This window comes from Aspergillus versicolor, assembly GCF_001890125.1.
Source record: "Aspergillus versicolor CBS 583.65 unplaced genomic scaffold ASPVEscaffold_2, whole genome shotgun sequence".
Classification (NCBI taxonomy): domain Eukaryota; kingdom Fungi; phylum Ascomycota; class Eurotiomycetes; order Eurotiales; family Aspergillaceae; genus Aspergillus; species Aspergillus versicolor.
Window position 1 is genome coordinate 1471511 of NW_024467525.1, and position 15205 is coordinate 1486715.

At 53.4% G+C, this 15205-nt stretch overlaps 11 protein-coding genes across 11 annotated transcripts; 4 read left to right on the plus strand and 7 right to left on the minus strand.

Moving 5' to 3' along the window:
- Positions 1-317: 317 nt before the first annotated feature.
- On the plus strand, positions 318-711 carry ASPVEDRAFT_79981 (uncharacterized protein; the record flags this gene model as incomplete). Its single annotated transcript, XM_040816792.1, has 2 exons — positions 318-326; positions 373-711. The coding sequence occupies 2 exons, from the start codon at positions 318-320 to the stop codon at positions 709-711; spliced, it is 348 nt and encodes a 115-aa protein (XP_040664084.1).
- Positions 712-1695: 984 nt separating this feature from the next.
- On the plus strand, positions 1696-2233 carry ASPVEDRAFT_68938 (uncharacterized protein; the record flags this gene model as incomplete). The annotated part of the gene is made up of 3 exons (XM_040816009.1): positions 1696-1966; positions 2024-2103; positions 2154-2233. 3 exons carry the CDS (start codon positions 1696-1698, stop codon positions 2208-2210), a joined length of 408 nt encoding a protein of 135 aa, XP_040664085.1. The 3' UTR covers positions 2211-2233.
- A 108-nt stretch (positions 2234-2341) lies between these two features.
- ASPVEDRAFT_25212 (GNAT family N-acetyltransferase) lies at positions 2342-4217 on the minus strand (the record flags this gene model as incomplete). Its single annotated transcript, XM_040809756.1, has 6 exons — positions 2342-2386; positions 2462-3001; positions 3055-3139; positions 3435-3475; positions 3498-3709; positions 3794-4217. The coding sequence occupies 6 exons, from the start codon at positions 4215-4217 to the stop codon at positions 2342-2344; spliced, it is 1347 nt and encodes a 448-aa protein (XP_040664086.1).
- Positions 4218-4548: 331 nt separating this feature from the next.
- ASPVEDRAFT_79985 (uncharacterized protein) lies at positions 4549-5357 on the minus strand (the record flags this gene model as incomplete). The annotated part of the gene is made up of 2 exons (XM_040816793.1): positions 4549-4928; positions 4985-5357. 2 exons carry the CDS (start codon positions 5355-5357, stop codon positions 4549-4551), a joined length of 753 nt encoding a protein of 250 aa, XP_040664087.1.
- Positions 5358-6346: 989 nt separating this feature from the next.
- zrfC (putative ZIP Zinc transporter) lies at positions 6347-7742 on the minus strand. Its single transcript, XM_040811568.1, is given in 2 exon segments — positions 6347-7453; positions 7469-7742. 1 exon segment carries the CDS (start codon positions 7426-7428, stop codon positions 6673-6675), a length of 756 nt encoding a protein of 251 aa, XP_040664088.1. The 5' UTR covers positions 7429-7453; positions 7469-7742; the 3' UTR covers positions 6347-6672.
- An 85-nt stretch (positions 7743-7827) lies between these two features.
- ASPVEDRAFT_452656 (uncharacterized protein) lies at positions 7828-8454 on the minus strand. Its single transcript, XM_040813243.1, has 2 exons — positions 8130-8454; positions 7828-8070 (listed from the first exon to the last, which is right to left on the minus strand). The coding sequence occupies exons 1-2, from the start codon at positions 8318-8320 to the stop codon at positions 7881-7883; spliced, it is 381 nt and encodes a 126-aa protein (XP_040664089.1). The 5' UTR covers positions 8321-8454; the 3' UTR covers positions 7828-7880.
- A 525-nt stretch (positions 8455-8979) lies between these two features.
- On the plus strand, positions 8980-9866 carry aspf2 (major allergen Asp F2; the record flags this gene model as incomplete). Its single annotated transcript, XM_040816794.1, has 3 exons — positions 8980-9328; positions 9382-9779; positions 9825-9866. 3 exons carry the CDS (start codon positions 8980-8982, stop codon positions 9864-9866), a joined length of 789 nt encoding a protein of 262 aa, XP_040664090.1.
- ASPVEDRAFT_452482 (uncharacterized protein) lies at positions 9818-10752 on the minus strand. The gene is made up of 2 exons (XM_040813236.1): positions 10197-10752; positions 9818-10123 (listed from the first exon to the last, which is right to left on the minus strand). The coding sequence occupies exons 1-2, from the start codon at positions 10490-10492 to the stop codon at positions 9961-9963; spliced, it is 459 nt and encodes a 152-aa protein (XP_040664091.1). The 5' UTR covers positions 10493-10752; the 3' UTR covers positions 9818-9960.
- ASPVEDRAFT_25216 (uncharacterized protein) lies at positions 10550-10888 on the minus strand (the record flags this gene model as incomplete). The annotated part of the gene is made up of 1 exon (XM_040809757.1): positions 10550-10888. The coding sequence occupies one exon, from the start codon at positions 10886-10888 to the stop codon at positions 10550-10552; it is 339 nt and encodes a 112-aa protein (XP_040664092.1).
- Positions 10889-10907: 19 nt separating this feature from the next.
- Positions 10908-12317, minus strand: ASPVEDRAFT_185693 (oxidoreductase, short chain dehydrogenase/reductase family; the record flags this gene model as incomplete). The annotated part of the gene is made up of 4 exons (XM_040808958.1): positions 10908-11463; positions 11510-11623; positions 11675-11786; positions 11869-12317. The coding sequence occupies 4 exons, from the start codon at positions 12315-12317 to the stop codon at positions 11263-11265; spliced, it is 876 nt and encodes a 291-aa protein (XP_040664093.1). The 3' UTR covers positions 10908-11262.
- A 743-nt stretch (positions 12318-13060) lies between these two features.
- On the plus strand, positions 13061-15098 carry ASPVEDRAFT_147571 (uncharacterized protein; the record flags this gene model as incomplete). Its single annotated transcript, XM_040808133.1, has 12 exons — positions 13061-13128; positions 13173-13292; positions 13338-13356; positions 13403-13592; positions 13636-13682; positions 13727-13781; positions 13827-13945; positions 13998-14264; positions 14309-14430; positions 14475-14647; positions 14694-14759; positions 14827-15098. The coding sequence occupies 12 exons, from the start codon at positions 13061-13063 to the stop codon at positions 15096-15098; spliced, it is 1518 nt and encodes a 505-aa protein (XP_040664094.1).
- Positions 15099-15205: the final 107 nt, after the last annotated feature.

Below are 15205 nucleotides of genomic sequence, written 5' to 3' on the forward strand. Positions count from 1 at the left end.
TATCTTCGGAATACTATATTTGGCTTTCCGTGATGTTACATATTACTGTTCTTTGACGGTGTAGTCTAGAACCTGACCTGGACTAAGCCGTGGAATATAACCTAATCCGCATAACACAGTAACGAGTATCGAGTATCTCCAGAATTTCCGGATAAAAGAGAAGGCATTTCTTGTGAATTACTGCTTATCAGATGAACGGGGTTATAATTCTGGGTCGGAGTATCTCTGGGAAAGCATATACCCGTAGTTGAATAGTACTTTAAGTACAAGTACGGCGTATTTCATATTCAATAATAACTACAGCAGAAGCATTGAAAATGACACAAGTAAGTGCCTCTACAAGTCTATGTAACTCTCTCTTATCGAGTCCAGACCCAAACCCCCAACCGCGTCTTCAACCACGTCGCCGTTTCCGTGGCAGACTGCAAGGCCGCCGTAGCCTGGTACAGCAAAGTCTTCGGCTTCGAGCTCGTTGGAAACCAAATCCACCACATTGCAAGGAGTGAGCGGCCCACAGACCCAATCTTCAGCATCTACCCAGCCTCCCTGCAAGAGGTCAACATGGCTTACATGTCGACCGGCAACGGGGTGGGCTTTGAGATCTTCGAGTTCATTCACCCCAAGACATTCGTCCCGCAACAGGAAGGCGGGTTTGAGTACTACCGGGGCGGGTGGGTTCTTCCATGTCTACGTGACGGATTTGGAGCCTGATGCTCTTGCAGAGAGGATTGTGGGAGCTGGGGGGAGGAGGATTGGGACGCACCCCATGAAGGGTGTTGTTTGTTTGTACGTGGCGGACCCTTGGGGGGGATGTTGTCGAGGTGTTGGACGCGAGCTTTGACCGCATGGCCACGCTGGCGTCCAAGGGGGAGAGGTAGTCTGAATGTGATACTGTCACTGCACTTCTATTGTTAGATGTCGACGAGAACGGAAGCCCGGGTGGCAACTAGGGTTGCTTGGAACTCGCTGGTGCTACTTCCCGGCTGTGCCTGACTAGTCCCGTCTGTTCCGTCTAGTAGGAATCTCATTTATTGATGCTCGTACTTTGTTCGTTACTCTGGTGATGAGGCCTCACCGATGCTGCTGTACCAAGTCCGCCGAGGCTTGCCCTAATTTTCATCGAAAGCTCTCCGATGAAAGGGGCACAGGCGTCGTCACCAAACATCCAGGACGGCCGATCAATGAGTAAAATCTACAGCTTAATCTGGTCCAGACCGTGGGCAACGAGCTGATCAGGGTCCGAGCCCTCCGCAAGTAGCCGCATTTTGAAGCAATATCAAGACGCACAGCAACAATAAAGGCCCATTCGCCTCGTCATCCCTCATGGAAACAAGCTTCGACTCCATTCTAATGAGTTGCCATCCTTACAGAGTACACGGGCTCATCCCTTCGCGCGAGAGTAGACTCCACCACATTCCTGGATCCGCGTGCGGCCAGCCACCTGGGAATGCAAGGAGCGCGCGCCCCCAAGGGATACCCTGCAGCAACGAGGTCTCAACCCAAAACAGCAATTAAACAAACCTCGCGATCCTACTCTCCGGTATGCAACAGTTGCAGCCAGGTGGTTGGAATGGCCCACCCAGGACAGGCATTTATTCGCGTCGTTATCCCCCCGTTTTCCTCCTTCTTCTCACACACTCTGCTATCCCATTCTCACTCTCAAGTCTTTCCCAAGTCTTAAATCCAACCATCAAAATGAAGCTTACTGCCGCTACTGCTATCTTCTCCCTCTTCGCTGCCGCCAGCGCTAACGGGCCCTCCTCCAACGATATCACCGTCAAGGAGGCCAGCTCCAAGTGTGGTGACAAGGCTCAGCTCTCTTGCTGTAACGATGTCGACTACGTTGGTGACACCACGACCATCCAGAAGGGTGTTGCCTCTGGCCTCCTCAGCGGTCTTCTTGGCCAGGGCTCTGGCGCCCAGGGCATTGGTGCCTTCACGGGCTGCTCCAAGATCGATGTTGCCGGTGAGTATTCTTTTTGTCCAGCTCCTATACTACAAGGGTTACTGACATGTATTGCAGCTTTGATCGGTGTCCAGGACATCCTCAACAAGGAGTGCCAGCAGAACATTGCTTGCTGCGACACCAGCGGTGCTGAGGCCGTATGTTCTCCCTGCCCCTTGTGGACGATTTATGCTAATGGTGACTTTAGAACGGCGACCTTATTGGCGCTGCCCTTCCCTGTGTTGCTCTTGGCTCCGTTGCTTAGATTCTCTTTGGGAAACCGGGGATTAACAAGAGGAGGAAACAGTCTTGGAGGAAAATGGTGAAGCATGGGCTGACTGTTACTGTTAATGTATAATTAAGCCAAGAAGACGTTGGTTACGGATTAACATTAGTCTAATTAACATCACTCTTGGTCGGACTTCGGGTCATACAATACAGCTAAATAATCAGTATCAAGCCGCAGCATCAAACGTGTAATGGATCTAAGAGGAAGAGAGGGCCGACTCGACTCACCGTACAAACATCCTTCCCATCCACACACTCAATCTCCCTCGCCATCTCAAACCCCAGCTTCTCGTAGATCCTCAGATTCGGCATCCCCTTCGAACTCTCCAGATAACAGGGCATGCCCTCTTCATCCGCCCTCTCCGTGACAACCTCCACCAACCGCCGCCCAACGCCCTTCCCGCGCATCTCAGCCCGCACCGCGATCACATTGCAAAAGTAGTACCCGCGCGGGTCGCGCCAGACCTTGTCGTGCGTCGTCCTCTGCAGCGCCTTCCACTGGCGGTAGCGATTTAAGCGCAGTCCGCCACGGCCGGCGTAGCGGATGTTGGCGAGGAGTTGGCGGAACGAGAGGAGCCAGTCTTGGAGGAGGGCGGAGAGGGGTGAGGGCGTCGAGGAGGATGGCGGGAGCCACCAGCAGATTCCGACTATACTGGGGGCTTTGTCGGTTGGGGATAGGGTTGTTTTGGCGACGTAGATGGGGGCGTTGATGCTGAGGCCGTGCAGGAAGTGGGCGGAGAGGGAGGCGGCGTTGCGGGAGGGATTGTACTGAAACACTTTAAGAATGGGATTAAATTTATTTGGGTCTTGGTATGACATACAGCGGACTGGTCGAACATGTAGCGGAAGAAAGGGTCGTCGGCGAAGACGGTCTGGATGCATTCTACAGCGGCGGGAATGTCCGGCCTGGACAGCGGGAGGATGTGGATGTCCATGATATGTTATCAGTTACGAACTTATGAGTGTATACAGTAATAATTACGTGCGGGGACCGTCTCTAAATAACCAGCAGCCGCAACACCCTAACCAGAGCAGGCAGTCGCACGCGGAGTCTGTACAACGTCCTCTCCAACTCCCCTCTCCCTCCCCACGCTCGATCGTCGGCCTCACGTTAAGCTCGATTTGGCAGGTTGTGCCGGACAGTCGACTCCATTGGCAGCATTCAGCATCACGCCGTGACCACTGCAGCTGACTCACTTACGAATCAATCACCCACGCCAGGCAAGGAGCCGGATCAAGGATCTCGCAGCATCAGCGTCAGAACCTGCTCGCCCTGCCCTCCCCATTGCGCATAGTCAATGTTCACCTGCTCCAGCGCCCGCCACCCACTCTTCTCGTACACGGGGAATCCCTCCGTCGTGGCCTCCAGGTAGATCCGCCTGTTCTCGGCCTCCGCCCGCTCGATTCCCCAGCGGAGGAGTGCCTTGCCGACGCCCTGTCGTTGGTGCTGCGGGAGCGTGGCGATGAATTCCAGGACTGCCCATCAACCATCAGCTCTCAAACCAAACTGAAAAAAAAAAAAAAAAAAAAAGAAAGAAAGAAAGAAAGAAAGAAACATACCAACATCATCATCCCGTAGATAAGCCTTCCCCTTGTCCTTCAGAATCTCAAAAAACCCCGTATATATCCCCCGATTCGTCCCCTCAGGCAGCGCGTCTTCCGCCCCCTTCGCCGCCGCCGCCGAGTCCTCATCCACCAAATCCCCCGCCCCCTTCACTTTCCCCTCAGCATCAGCAGCGGCAGGGAAAATCCATCGCGCACAGCCCACAACAGCACCCGACGCGTCGTCCTCGGCGACGATAACGTGCGTCTGCGGGTGTGCGATTTTCTTGAGGTACCGCGCCCGCTTGAGCTCGTAGATCACGGCGTCAGGGACCCCTGGGAATGTGTTTCTCATGAAGCCTTGGTCGGTGAAGGCTTTGATGTTGATGTCGGCCAGGGTGGGTGCGTCGGAGGGCACGGCGGGGCGGAGCGAAATAGTCATTTTAGAGTTTTTGTGTATTTCGTTGAGTTGGGGATGGTTGTGGTGATGGTGATGGTGATGGTTTGGTGTTGTTGTAGTGGGGATCATTCCCCCACTCAGGTAGTATTTACTTACATTGCACTCGATTCGTGGATTAATGGCCTCTTATTATAACCAGTTATGATTCATTGGACTGTTTGAATAAATATTCACATTATATCCACATAAGAAAAGCTGCCATGCCGTGAGTATAAATAGTATAATATAGTTAAATAACATAAAATAAAAATCACCACCCGCTGCTAACAAAGAGAATAAATGCAAGCATGTAATGACTGACAGAAACTTATTTTTATCTCCCATAATACCCAGGCAACTCAGCAACCGTCCGATGGTCCCCGAGCTCTGCAAACCGATGCGCATCCATCTCCACGGGCAGCGGCGAAGTCTGCACCGACTCAGGCGGCATCAGCCCAGCCTTGTTGAAGTACTCAGCCTGGTTCATTGCGTCTTGCGTCTGCTGCCGCCGCCGCGTGCGGATCAAAAGCCAGACCAGGACTGCGATGATTGCTGCACCGCACACGCCGCCGACCACGCCGCCGGCTATCGCGCCCGTGTTTGGATCTGAGCTCGAGCTGGAACTGTTCGATGTCGATGTTGGTGTTGAGGATGAGCTGTCGTCGGTTGCTGTCGTTGACGGGGTTGATGTTGGTGACGGGGTACTTGTTGTGACTATAAACAGGTTAGTTTTTTTTCCAGCAAGTTGAGGAACTAGATGGTGCACTTACCCGTCCCCGTCTGGATAATCGGCAAAGCCGACTCGCCAACCTGCAGCTCATAATCTGCATCCCCGCACCCGTTTGAATCCGTGTCCGTGGCATACCCGATCGTGCCGTGTTCGCAGCAAAAATAACCGCCGTTGATATACAGGTCCCATGTCTCGTTGGCGCAGTGTGGTTTGGCCTCCAGCGCTTCCGTGCAGTTTGAACCCGATGGGCAGCAGGCGACGTTGTAGGCGTGTGGGCAGTACGAACCCCCGGGACAGCAGACTCGGTACGGCTCGATGGTCATGCCGCAGTCCTCCTCGACGTCGAGGCAGGAGCCATTGACGCGGAGGGCCCAGCCAAACGGGCTGGCATCGCTTGTGTCCGAGTCGGACATGTTAGGTGGGTTATGGCGAGGTGGTGGTTTAGTGGTATGGTAAGAGTGAAGAATTCAGCACCCAGGAGGGGACCGGCCTCAATTCAAGAATCTGACATTGTGGGCCTTGTCGATGGATTGACGCTCGTTCATTTCCGAATCACCCAGGTGCTATACTTTAGCTCGGATGATCGCTGAAGTTTGGTTTATATGAACTTGAATGAGGCGTTGATGCGTCGTCGACTCCAGTGCAGCATGTGTTTGCCGGGCATTACAGCAGTTGACACTGGTAGCTATCCATATCCTAAGGTACTCCGCGTCCATCACATACAGGACACCACATATCTGGTGTATCTTCCCCGGTTGACAAGGAAATCAGAAAAGGCCCGTGGGCACCAACGGCGGCTGAGGCCTCTACCCCTGCAGCGTCGGCGACTCAGAAACTGACAGAGCCCCAATTGGACCCAGCTTTGACAAGCACAGGGTTTGCGGGTCCGCCATTCAGTAAAAGGGGGCCCGCCGTTATGGATTTGGAATGAACTGCTGAGAATCCAGACCGTGAGTTCTTGCGGCTTGCAACTGGCGACAGACCACTTACAATACATTCAACGGCGCAAATCATCATCACAGGGACGAAAATGGACCCCAAAGGTTACTGTTCCAAGGGCACAAACGCGAACTCTGGCTGCCGAACAACTGGAAACTAAGCCGCCGAAAATGAAGGAATATTAAAAACTGGCTTATGTTGATGAAGAGGTGGAGATGGTAAAGAGACGGAGATCTGAATGGCCCAGAGACCGTAAGCCATGATTGGTGATCGGCTTGCTTTTCATGCTACATAGGCTGATCCAAGAAACTAGTCAAAACTCCAAATTGACTTCTACCGGGCTATATTCCACATCTTGAAGTAATTGAAGACATGTTGGCTCTATTGAAAGTTTTATTCTACTTTGCCTTTCTGTTCGGGCGCAATTTGGCGCTCTTGATGGTGTTTCTGGTGATGATGATATTATCGGTATTGGATATATATTTGTGCTCTACTACTATAGACATATTTGCTTCAGATTATTCTGTACTTGACTTCATTAAACCCGGCATCTTGGGGTATGCTAATAGATACAGTTTTGTACCGTGCCCCTTACACTGATTAATTCTGTTACAGATAAGTCCAGTTCAAAATATAATATGTCTAATGTCAATAGTAATAAGTTAAAGAGTATGTGTTAATCTACGGTCGCTGCAGGGCAGACGCACAGACCACCACCGCATTCCGACGCGTATCTCGCTCTGTTCGACCTGCGAATCCCGTCCCCATCTATTTACACGAAGCAAGCAATCAAGCCCACTTACCCAACACACCCATCAGAACCATCCCGGCAATCAACGAGATGCCGCCCGCCGCAACATGCCGCAGCGGCGCCGCAAACATATCACCACCCTCAATCACCCAGTCGCGCGCCCACATATCCACCAGACCAACCCACACCAGGATGCCTGCAGACAGCGCATCGAGCGTGCCCAGCGCAATCAGCGTGTGGCGGTCCTGCCCGTTGAACGAGTGAATCACGCCCATGCCAATCGCCATACCGACGGGGGTGACCAGCGCAAATGCGGCGCCCATGATTGCCTTCATGGGGAACGTGCGGCCTGGAAGGAGGGCGATGCGTGCGCCTAGCGCGAGACCCTCGAAGAACTGGTGGAAGACGATCACGACGAGGAGGGTCTTGTAGAAGGAGTCGCCGGCCACGACGAGCGTGATGCCGATGAGGATACTGTGGAAGATGACTCCGGCTTCCATGACGAGCACGGAGAGCTTGGTGTTGGGGTTTGTTGGGTCGCCGCCGTGGTGGTGGCCGAGGCCTGCGAGGGCGCTGTGTTGGTGGGCCGGTTGGGCTGGTGCTTGTTCGGCGGCGGACTTGGACGAGCCGTTGTCGACCTGCTGGGGGGAGGAATCTCCTGAGCGGGCGCTGCGGGCGAGGATGTACCGGTGGCCGATGTACTCGGTCAGGAAGGAGAGGAAGATACCGGCCATCACGACGGCGGAGGTGGTGGCTTCGTACTCCAGCTCGCCGAGACACTCGTTGCTGAACATGAGGTCTGCGTGCGTGTAGAGCTGGTTTGATTAGCATCACAGGCTTCCTGGATCTTGACTGATGACTTACATGGACGAATGCAGTCGAGAGGATGACACCGGTGCCGAACTGCTTGATGATGGTCGACACCCAGACGTTGATTCTCGCGGACGGCAGCTTCGCCAGGGCCATGGGGAGGAAGACACCAATGGAGCTGGTGACGAGGATGACGAAGAGTGTCCCAATGCGCAGAGGCATGTCGTAGTCGCGGCTCCGGATACCGCAGCTCGAGCTGCTACCGCCACTCTCCGATTCTCCTGCACCGACACAGTGTCTGCATGATTAGCACCTGACCACATACTCGGGAAGGACGGATACATACTCCACGCCAGCATGGAAGTGGCAATTCTGGCCCTCTGAGCTCTCAGAGGAACTAGAGTCACTCTCCGATTCTCCTGCACCAACACAGTGTCTACATGATTAGCATCTCACCACATAATTGAACGAGGATGGGTACATACTCCACGCCGGCATGGAAGTGACAGTTCTCTCCGCCCGAGCTTTCTTCATTAGATTGGGAATTGGAATCTTCGCTGTTGGTGCCCGAGCTGGTTACTTCTCCCAAGACTTCGACGTCTTCGCCATTTGGATCGACACAGTACCTGCGTCGGTTAGCAATGCTTGACAGGTGAACACTTAGGGGTGAACGCAGAGCGCTTACGATTTGTCCCCATGAGTATGGCAGTCGGTATATTCAGAAGGAAGCTCTGCCGGGGGATTGTCCAGCGCCACCTGGACCTCTTCACCACTTTCGGTGATACAGTACACATCGCTGCCGTGCTGGTGGCACCCCGTAATGGAGACAGCACGGACGAGCCCAGCAAGGGCAAGGACGGGAACCACGATCTTCATCACGCGAACTATACCGATCGGACGCAAGGAGAGTCACGAGCAGAATTTGACGGGGTGGGCGTGAACTGCGAAGGAGTGATTTGATATCACCAAGCACGGACCGAAGGTATTTAACTCCTCTGTCCACAAGGTATCGCAACACTACCTGAATCGCGAGATGAAGGAATACAAAAAAAATCTGACCATCACCGGGACCTCCCACTGAGACTGTCGCATTTCACATCCTCACTAACTACCAAGGTACACCTGCCAAGCGCTCCGCCAAGAACAGATATCTTGCCAAGTGCCAACAGCTGTTGCCGCTCCCGATCCAACCTCTCCGTGGTGGAGAACAAGCCCGGATCACGCCGTCGATGCAGTTTAGCCTGTTGTCCCCAGGGTCCCCTCGTGGCCTTGGCTGCTTGGCAAAGCGTGGGATACAAGCGAAGCTCTAGTAAACATACAGAAGATATCGGGAGATACACAGAACCCAAGCCTTCCAAGAGTTCCCGTTTCTTGGACATCTCTTGGTGATCTCGAAGGTACTCAAGATGCGGAAACAGGTATAAATACTGTCAATAGGACGATCCTGTAGACCTTGCATACCCTTGCAGACTGACAGGAAACGGCCAATCTAAAAAAAGAAAAAGAAAAAAAGAAGCATCGTTCGTATTTTTACAATGTGGCCCCTTGCCCTAGCTCTGGCCCTTTGCGCCCCCATTGCGGCGCTGCCGACACAGTCCCCTGTACCCCTGGAGGACCCTATCGAGTCTCCCTTCCCCATCCACGAAAGCTGCAACGCGACCGAGCAGCGCCAACTCGCCACCGCGCTGCAGGAGACCGTCACCCTCGTGCAGCACGCCAAAGACCACATCCTGCAATGGGGCAACGAGAGCACCATCTACCGCAAGTACTTCGGTGACAGGCCCGCCATCACCCCCATCGGCGCCTACGACATCATCATCAACGGGAACCCAGAGTCTGTCCTCTTCCGCTGTGACAACCCCGATGGCAACTGTGATCTTGAGGGTACGCTTTCACAACCCGCTTAATTAGTCGAATGCTAACATTGATCAATGAAGACTGGGCCGGCCACTGGCGCGGCGAGAATGCTACCTCCGAGACAGTCATCTGTGAACTCAGCTACACTACCCGCCGGTCCTTGAGCACCATGTGCTCCCAGGGGTATACCGTTTCAGGATCCGAGACAAACACGTTCTGGGCTGGTGACCTGCTTCACCGGCTCTACCACCTGCCGGCTTTCGGACAGGGTCTCATCGAGCACTACGCAGATGGATATAGTGAGGTGCTGGAGCTGGCAGAGGGAAACCGCACTGAGGCTGTGCATGACTCGGAGACGCTGCAGTATTTCGCGCTAGAGGTGTATGCGTATGATGTTGCTGTTCCTGGGGTTGGATGTGTTGGTGATGAGGAAGACCATGACCACGAACATGATGATGACGAGGAAGATATCCCCGAAGTGAGTACAGTCTATCAACGTTGAGGGCGCGACTAACGATTGCAGAACTGCCACACTCACGATGGAGGAGAGCTTCACTGCATCTAGGCCACTGAAGCTGTCATACTAGATTCGTCTGGGTGAATGGCTGAAATGGATCCGATACATTCATAGACAGTTGCACATACTGCATAAGCAGAAACTAATACGTTCTTGCATTCTTGATATCACGAAACAATGCCCTCACACTATCTTTACTCCCCTCCGTCAAAATTAACCCTTCGTACATGTCTCTCGTCTGTTCTTTCGAGTATTTGCGATATCTCGCCACCACTACCGGATACCAGTATACAAGCGTAGTCAAACTATCCTCATTAGCCCAAATCTTCAATCGAAACAATCGGTCGACAAAAAAAAAAAAAAAAAAAGAGAACCTACAACACAACAATCCCCATACACCCACAAGCAATCGCCAAATTCCTCAGCGGCGGCGGCGGTTTATTCCCCCTCCCACCCCCACCACCCCCACCACGCCCGCGTCGTTTCGCAAATTTCGATTTCTCGCGATCGTCTGAATCATCTGCCATGGCACCGGTTACCAGCATGGCAACAGAGACAGCTAGCCAGATGACGGTCCTGGCGATGACTAGGATATACGATGCTGCTGATGGCGTGGGGTCGCTCTGGGATTTGGATCTTGGGAGGAGCAGGTCTAGTCCGAATGTACAGAACATGCCGGTTACTCCCTGTTAGATTGTTAGTTTCTTCTATCCTTTGGAAGGGTCGATGAGTTATGGATGTACCATGATGACAGCCACAATAGCAGTATACTGCAGTGCACCCGGGTACGTCCGCGCGAGGATGGCACAGGCTATACCCATGACGACGATCATGGACATGTACCCGATGAGGTATGTCAAGGGGCTGATAACGTAGAGCTTTCCAGGACCGGCTGATGCGCCGTCATCTTCCTCCTTTCCCCACAACCTGGAGGTATCGAGGAAGGGCCGTGACTGCTCCATCGCGGGGGCGTTCTCATAGTCGTAGCTGCGGTCGTCGTGGCCATGACCTGGGCCTGTAGACATCTCCCAGAGGGGGGTGGAGCCCTCTTCTTGCTTGATGACTTTCATTCTGTTGATGCTGGGATTGTCTTGCAAATTGAGGGCTGAGCCACGATCACGGCGAAGGCCCTCTATTTAATCTCAGCCATTTCGGGCCGTTGAGGCGCAGAAGTGGCCGCTCGACGTTCGTATTCATGAAAACCCAAATCTGCTGGCGCGAGGCTCATTCGCTGGCGATCAGGCCAAGAAGAAGACACGAGCTGCAGCTGAAGCCCCACCGTATCTCGAATAACATCGTGTCCGGCTCTGCGCACCAGTCGCGATTTAACTTTAGCGAGAGAAATAAACTACTAAATACGAGCTGCTCTTGTGATCGTGCGGCTGAGCTAGTGACTTGCAGTCTATGTCTATTAATCTAATCTATTCATTAACATTTCGTCATCTCATGCTGAAGCACAGTGTCCGCCATCAACCCGCAGATCAGCCCCGGTCATAAACCCGCTCCCATCGGCGAGCATGTATACCGTTGGCGCCTTGAAGTCATCGGGGACACCGAGTCTGTTGAGCAGGGCGCCGCGCATCCAGGTCTCTTCGACCTCGGGCTTGGCTACCAGAAGAGCGTCTGTCATGGCCGTGCGGATGTACTAGACAACGTTAGCATTCGTACTACAACTCAAGATTAAGACATACCCCGGCAGACAATGTGTTGACGCGGATACCGTACTGGCCCCATTCCTGGGCTACGGAGCGGCACATCTGATGCACGGCGGCCTTGGATGAGTTGTATGCGGTGCATGTTAGCCCCTGCTGTCATTAGTTCCTCTACCCGAGAAATTCATATGATACAAAACATACCCGGTTGGCAATCTGCCCAGACATCGACGCAATCATCACAATGCTCCCCCCGGTCCCCTGTTCCTTGAATATACGCGCACAGTGCTTAGCGGGGATAAACGTTCCAACGACGCTGGAACCATTAGCCACAGACAAAACAAGACAAACCATCGAATGTAAAAAGCAGATAAGAGAGAGCACAGAGAGAGACATACTTGACATCCAACATTTTCCTCCACAAATCAACCGGGTACTCCAAAGCCGGAACCATCTGCTGGATGCCAGCACAGGTAATCGCGCCCCTGAGTGGCATTCCGCGCTCCTTTCCCACCGCGGCAATCTTCTCCAGCGCCGTCTTTGTGGACTCTTCATCTGTGATGTCGCACTGGATGTATGATGCCTGCAGGCCGCGCGAGGCAGCCAGTTTCTGGACACCGACCCATTCTTCGGCGCTGGGGGCCGGGAGAAGGTCGAGGCAGGCGACATCGGCGCCGGCTTCGAGGACGGCGCTGGTTAGGACGATTCCCAGGCCGCGGCCACCGCCGGTGATGGCGACTGTGCGGTTTGAGAGGGAGAAGAGAGGGTTTGCGACGGGTGCTGGGATGGCTCCGTTGGCCGGGGTGGGGGTTTCGGAGGGCGTTCCGGGGACAGCGATGGGGGACATTTTGGCTGTATCTTTTTACTTTCGAGATGGATAACGGATTGAGGGGGAGGTGAGGGGTGTGGGATTTATAGGATGTGAATTATGGGGGTGTATGTGCTGTCTACTGCGTGAATGCGTAGGATAGCCTAACTAGGAGATAATGCATATCGATTTATGCCGATGGAGCAGGCTTGCTATGCATGGACAGCTGCCACGGCATCCCGATGTGCTTAACATTTCTTGTCAGGGGAAGTGGGCCAGTAGGGCTTGTGTGAAGCGTCTAAGATTTCCTAATCTGGTAATGCTGGGGATCTGGGGGCCCGGGGGTTGTCCGGAGAGCTCCACTTGGCCCAGAGAACATGCGACTTGAAACACACGTTGGCCGATCGTTTACAGGAGGAACAGACTGCGTATGCAGTTGTCTACAGAATAAACGTGGGCGGAATAGGCTGTTTACGTGTTTGAGGTGTAGTTGTTCGACAGGGGGGGCTGTACATCTATCCTGATACAGACCGAGATCCGGCCAGGAACAAGCATCTTACTGCGCCCTTTTTAGTTTATCTTTGCGCCAGCCGTTCCTGAGTTGCAACCCCAGAATCCTTCCGCTAAAGCTTTAACCCCGGCGCCACGCCGTCACCCCGTGGGTCGATGTCCCGATGACGGCTCCCGACTTTCTCCCGGATTCGTTTATAAAGCTCATCTGCCCGGGCTAGACGACTCCATTTCTTAGGGTCATTTATTTCCGAGCTAGTACCGATAACGATATGACTTTTCTTGTTGGACGGCCGCTCTCTTTGGCCATCACGGCCACGGCCGGCAGTGGCTTCTTGCTGTGGGTATATCCCCTATCCTTGGAGGATGTCACTGACAGCACAGATTCGGATATGACCAGGGTGTCATGGCAGGTCTGTTGACCGGCGATGCCTTTGTCCGGACATTCCCTGAGATTGATACGACTGAGGGAGGCCATGGAAACTCCTCCCTGCAGGGAACAGTGTAAGCTCCCCTATTACTACTGCTGGAGCCTGGCTGACTGGTTAGGGTTGCTATCTACGAGATTGTGCGTGCAGGAACCCAACCAATTACGCTGCTGCTTACAAGTCTAGGGCTGTTTCTTTGGTGCTATCGCGTCGCTGCTGGTTGGTGAGCGCCTGGGTCGTCGGTGGTGTATCATGGCTGGCTGTATTATTCTCTCCATCGGAGCGATTCTCCAGGCCACTGCCTTTGGTATTCCTCAGATGATTGTCGGACGCATTGTTGCCGGTGTAGGCAATGGTCTGAACACTAGTACTATCCGTATGTTTCTTTCTTCTGTTTACTTCTCAGCTAACGAATGCAGCTGTCTGGCACTCCGAACTGAGCAAAGCCTCCAGCCGAGGAAAAGGAGTGAGTCTGCCTTTACTTTCTTGTCTTCCATACTAACAGCCTAGCTTGCTATCGAACTGGTGATCAATATCTTTGGCGTCATGACGGCCTACTGGGTTGGTATGTATCAACGATCCACTTGCTATTGCCATGCTAACTGGATAGACTACGGCATGAGCTATGTCAACAACGATGCCCAGTTCCGCTTCCCTCTCGCCCTGCAGATCCTCTTCGCCGTTGTCACCTTCTTCGGTGTGCTGGTCTTACCAGAATCTCCTCGCTGGGTGAGTACCATGAGAGCCCATTGCTGGTGTTCAGAACAGGACTAATGAACAGCTCATCGCCCACGACCGCCATAACGACGCCCGTCAAGTCCTGTGGGCCGTCCAGCCCAATGCCCGCGATATCGGCCAGGACGACGCGGTGATCAACCTGGAAATGACGGAGATTACTCACACCATGGCCGAAGAGCGCCAGGCTGCTGAGAAGGGCTCTTTCAAGATGCTGCTGAAGGATGGGCCTCAGCGGTTCCGACACCGCACTCTCCTGGCCATGGGGGGACAGATGATGCAGCAGCTATCGGGGATTAACCTGATTACCTATGTATGTTCCCCTTCGAATTTCCATTGATTCATCTAACAAGACAGTACAATACCGTGATCTTCGAGCAATCGGTGGGAATGACCCATAACTTGGCTCTGCTGGTGGCTGGTTTCAACGGCGTCGCCTACTTTTTTTCTACATTTGTTCCAGTATGGGCGATTGATCGGTAAGTACCTTATTCTCCGTAAATGAATAAATGCTTATTAGCAGACTCGGCCGTCGCAAACTCATGCTCTTCGCTGCGGGCGGACAGTGTGCCTGCATGGCTATACTGGCAGGGACGGTCTACGACGGCGGGCACGCAGCGGGTATTGTGGCCACAGTGATGCTGTTCCTGTTCAACTTCTTCTTTGGTGTTGGATTGCTGGCAGTCCCATGGCTGCGTATGTCTTCCCTTCGCGATTCCATTCTCCAGGCTAACCACAGCAGTCCCGGCGGAATATGCGCCTCTGGCCATCCGAACTCGCACTGCTGCTTTGGCGACAGCAACAAACTGTATGTTTTTATAAATCTCTATCTTGTTTATTTCCTTGGCTTAATCCTTGCTAATTCTACGGTTTAGGGATTTTTACCTTCCTGGTGGTGGAAATCACCCCGGTCAGCATCAGCAACATCGGATACCGCACGTACATCTACTTCGCCATCTTCAACTTCTGCTTCCTCCCGATCATCTTCTTCCTCTACCCGGAGACGCGCAATCTCACCCTGGAGCAGATCGACCGGCTGTTCACGGGCGAGAAGGTGCGGCTGCACTGGGACGCGTCGATGGGCGTGGCGGGCGACACCGAGCACCGACTGCAGGAGAAGGACGCGGAGGTTCAGCATGTGGAGTGAACCATTCATTCAATCCAGTCAATCCATGCAATAAATCCTGCTAAATGGCTAATTGGCAATTATTGCATTTACTGCGAATTTGCCATCCCCGGACTTTGCCCGACTCC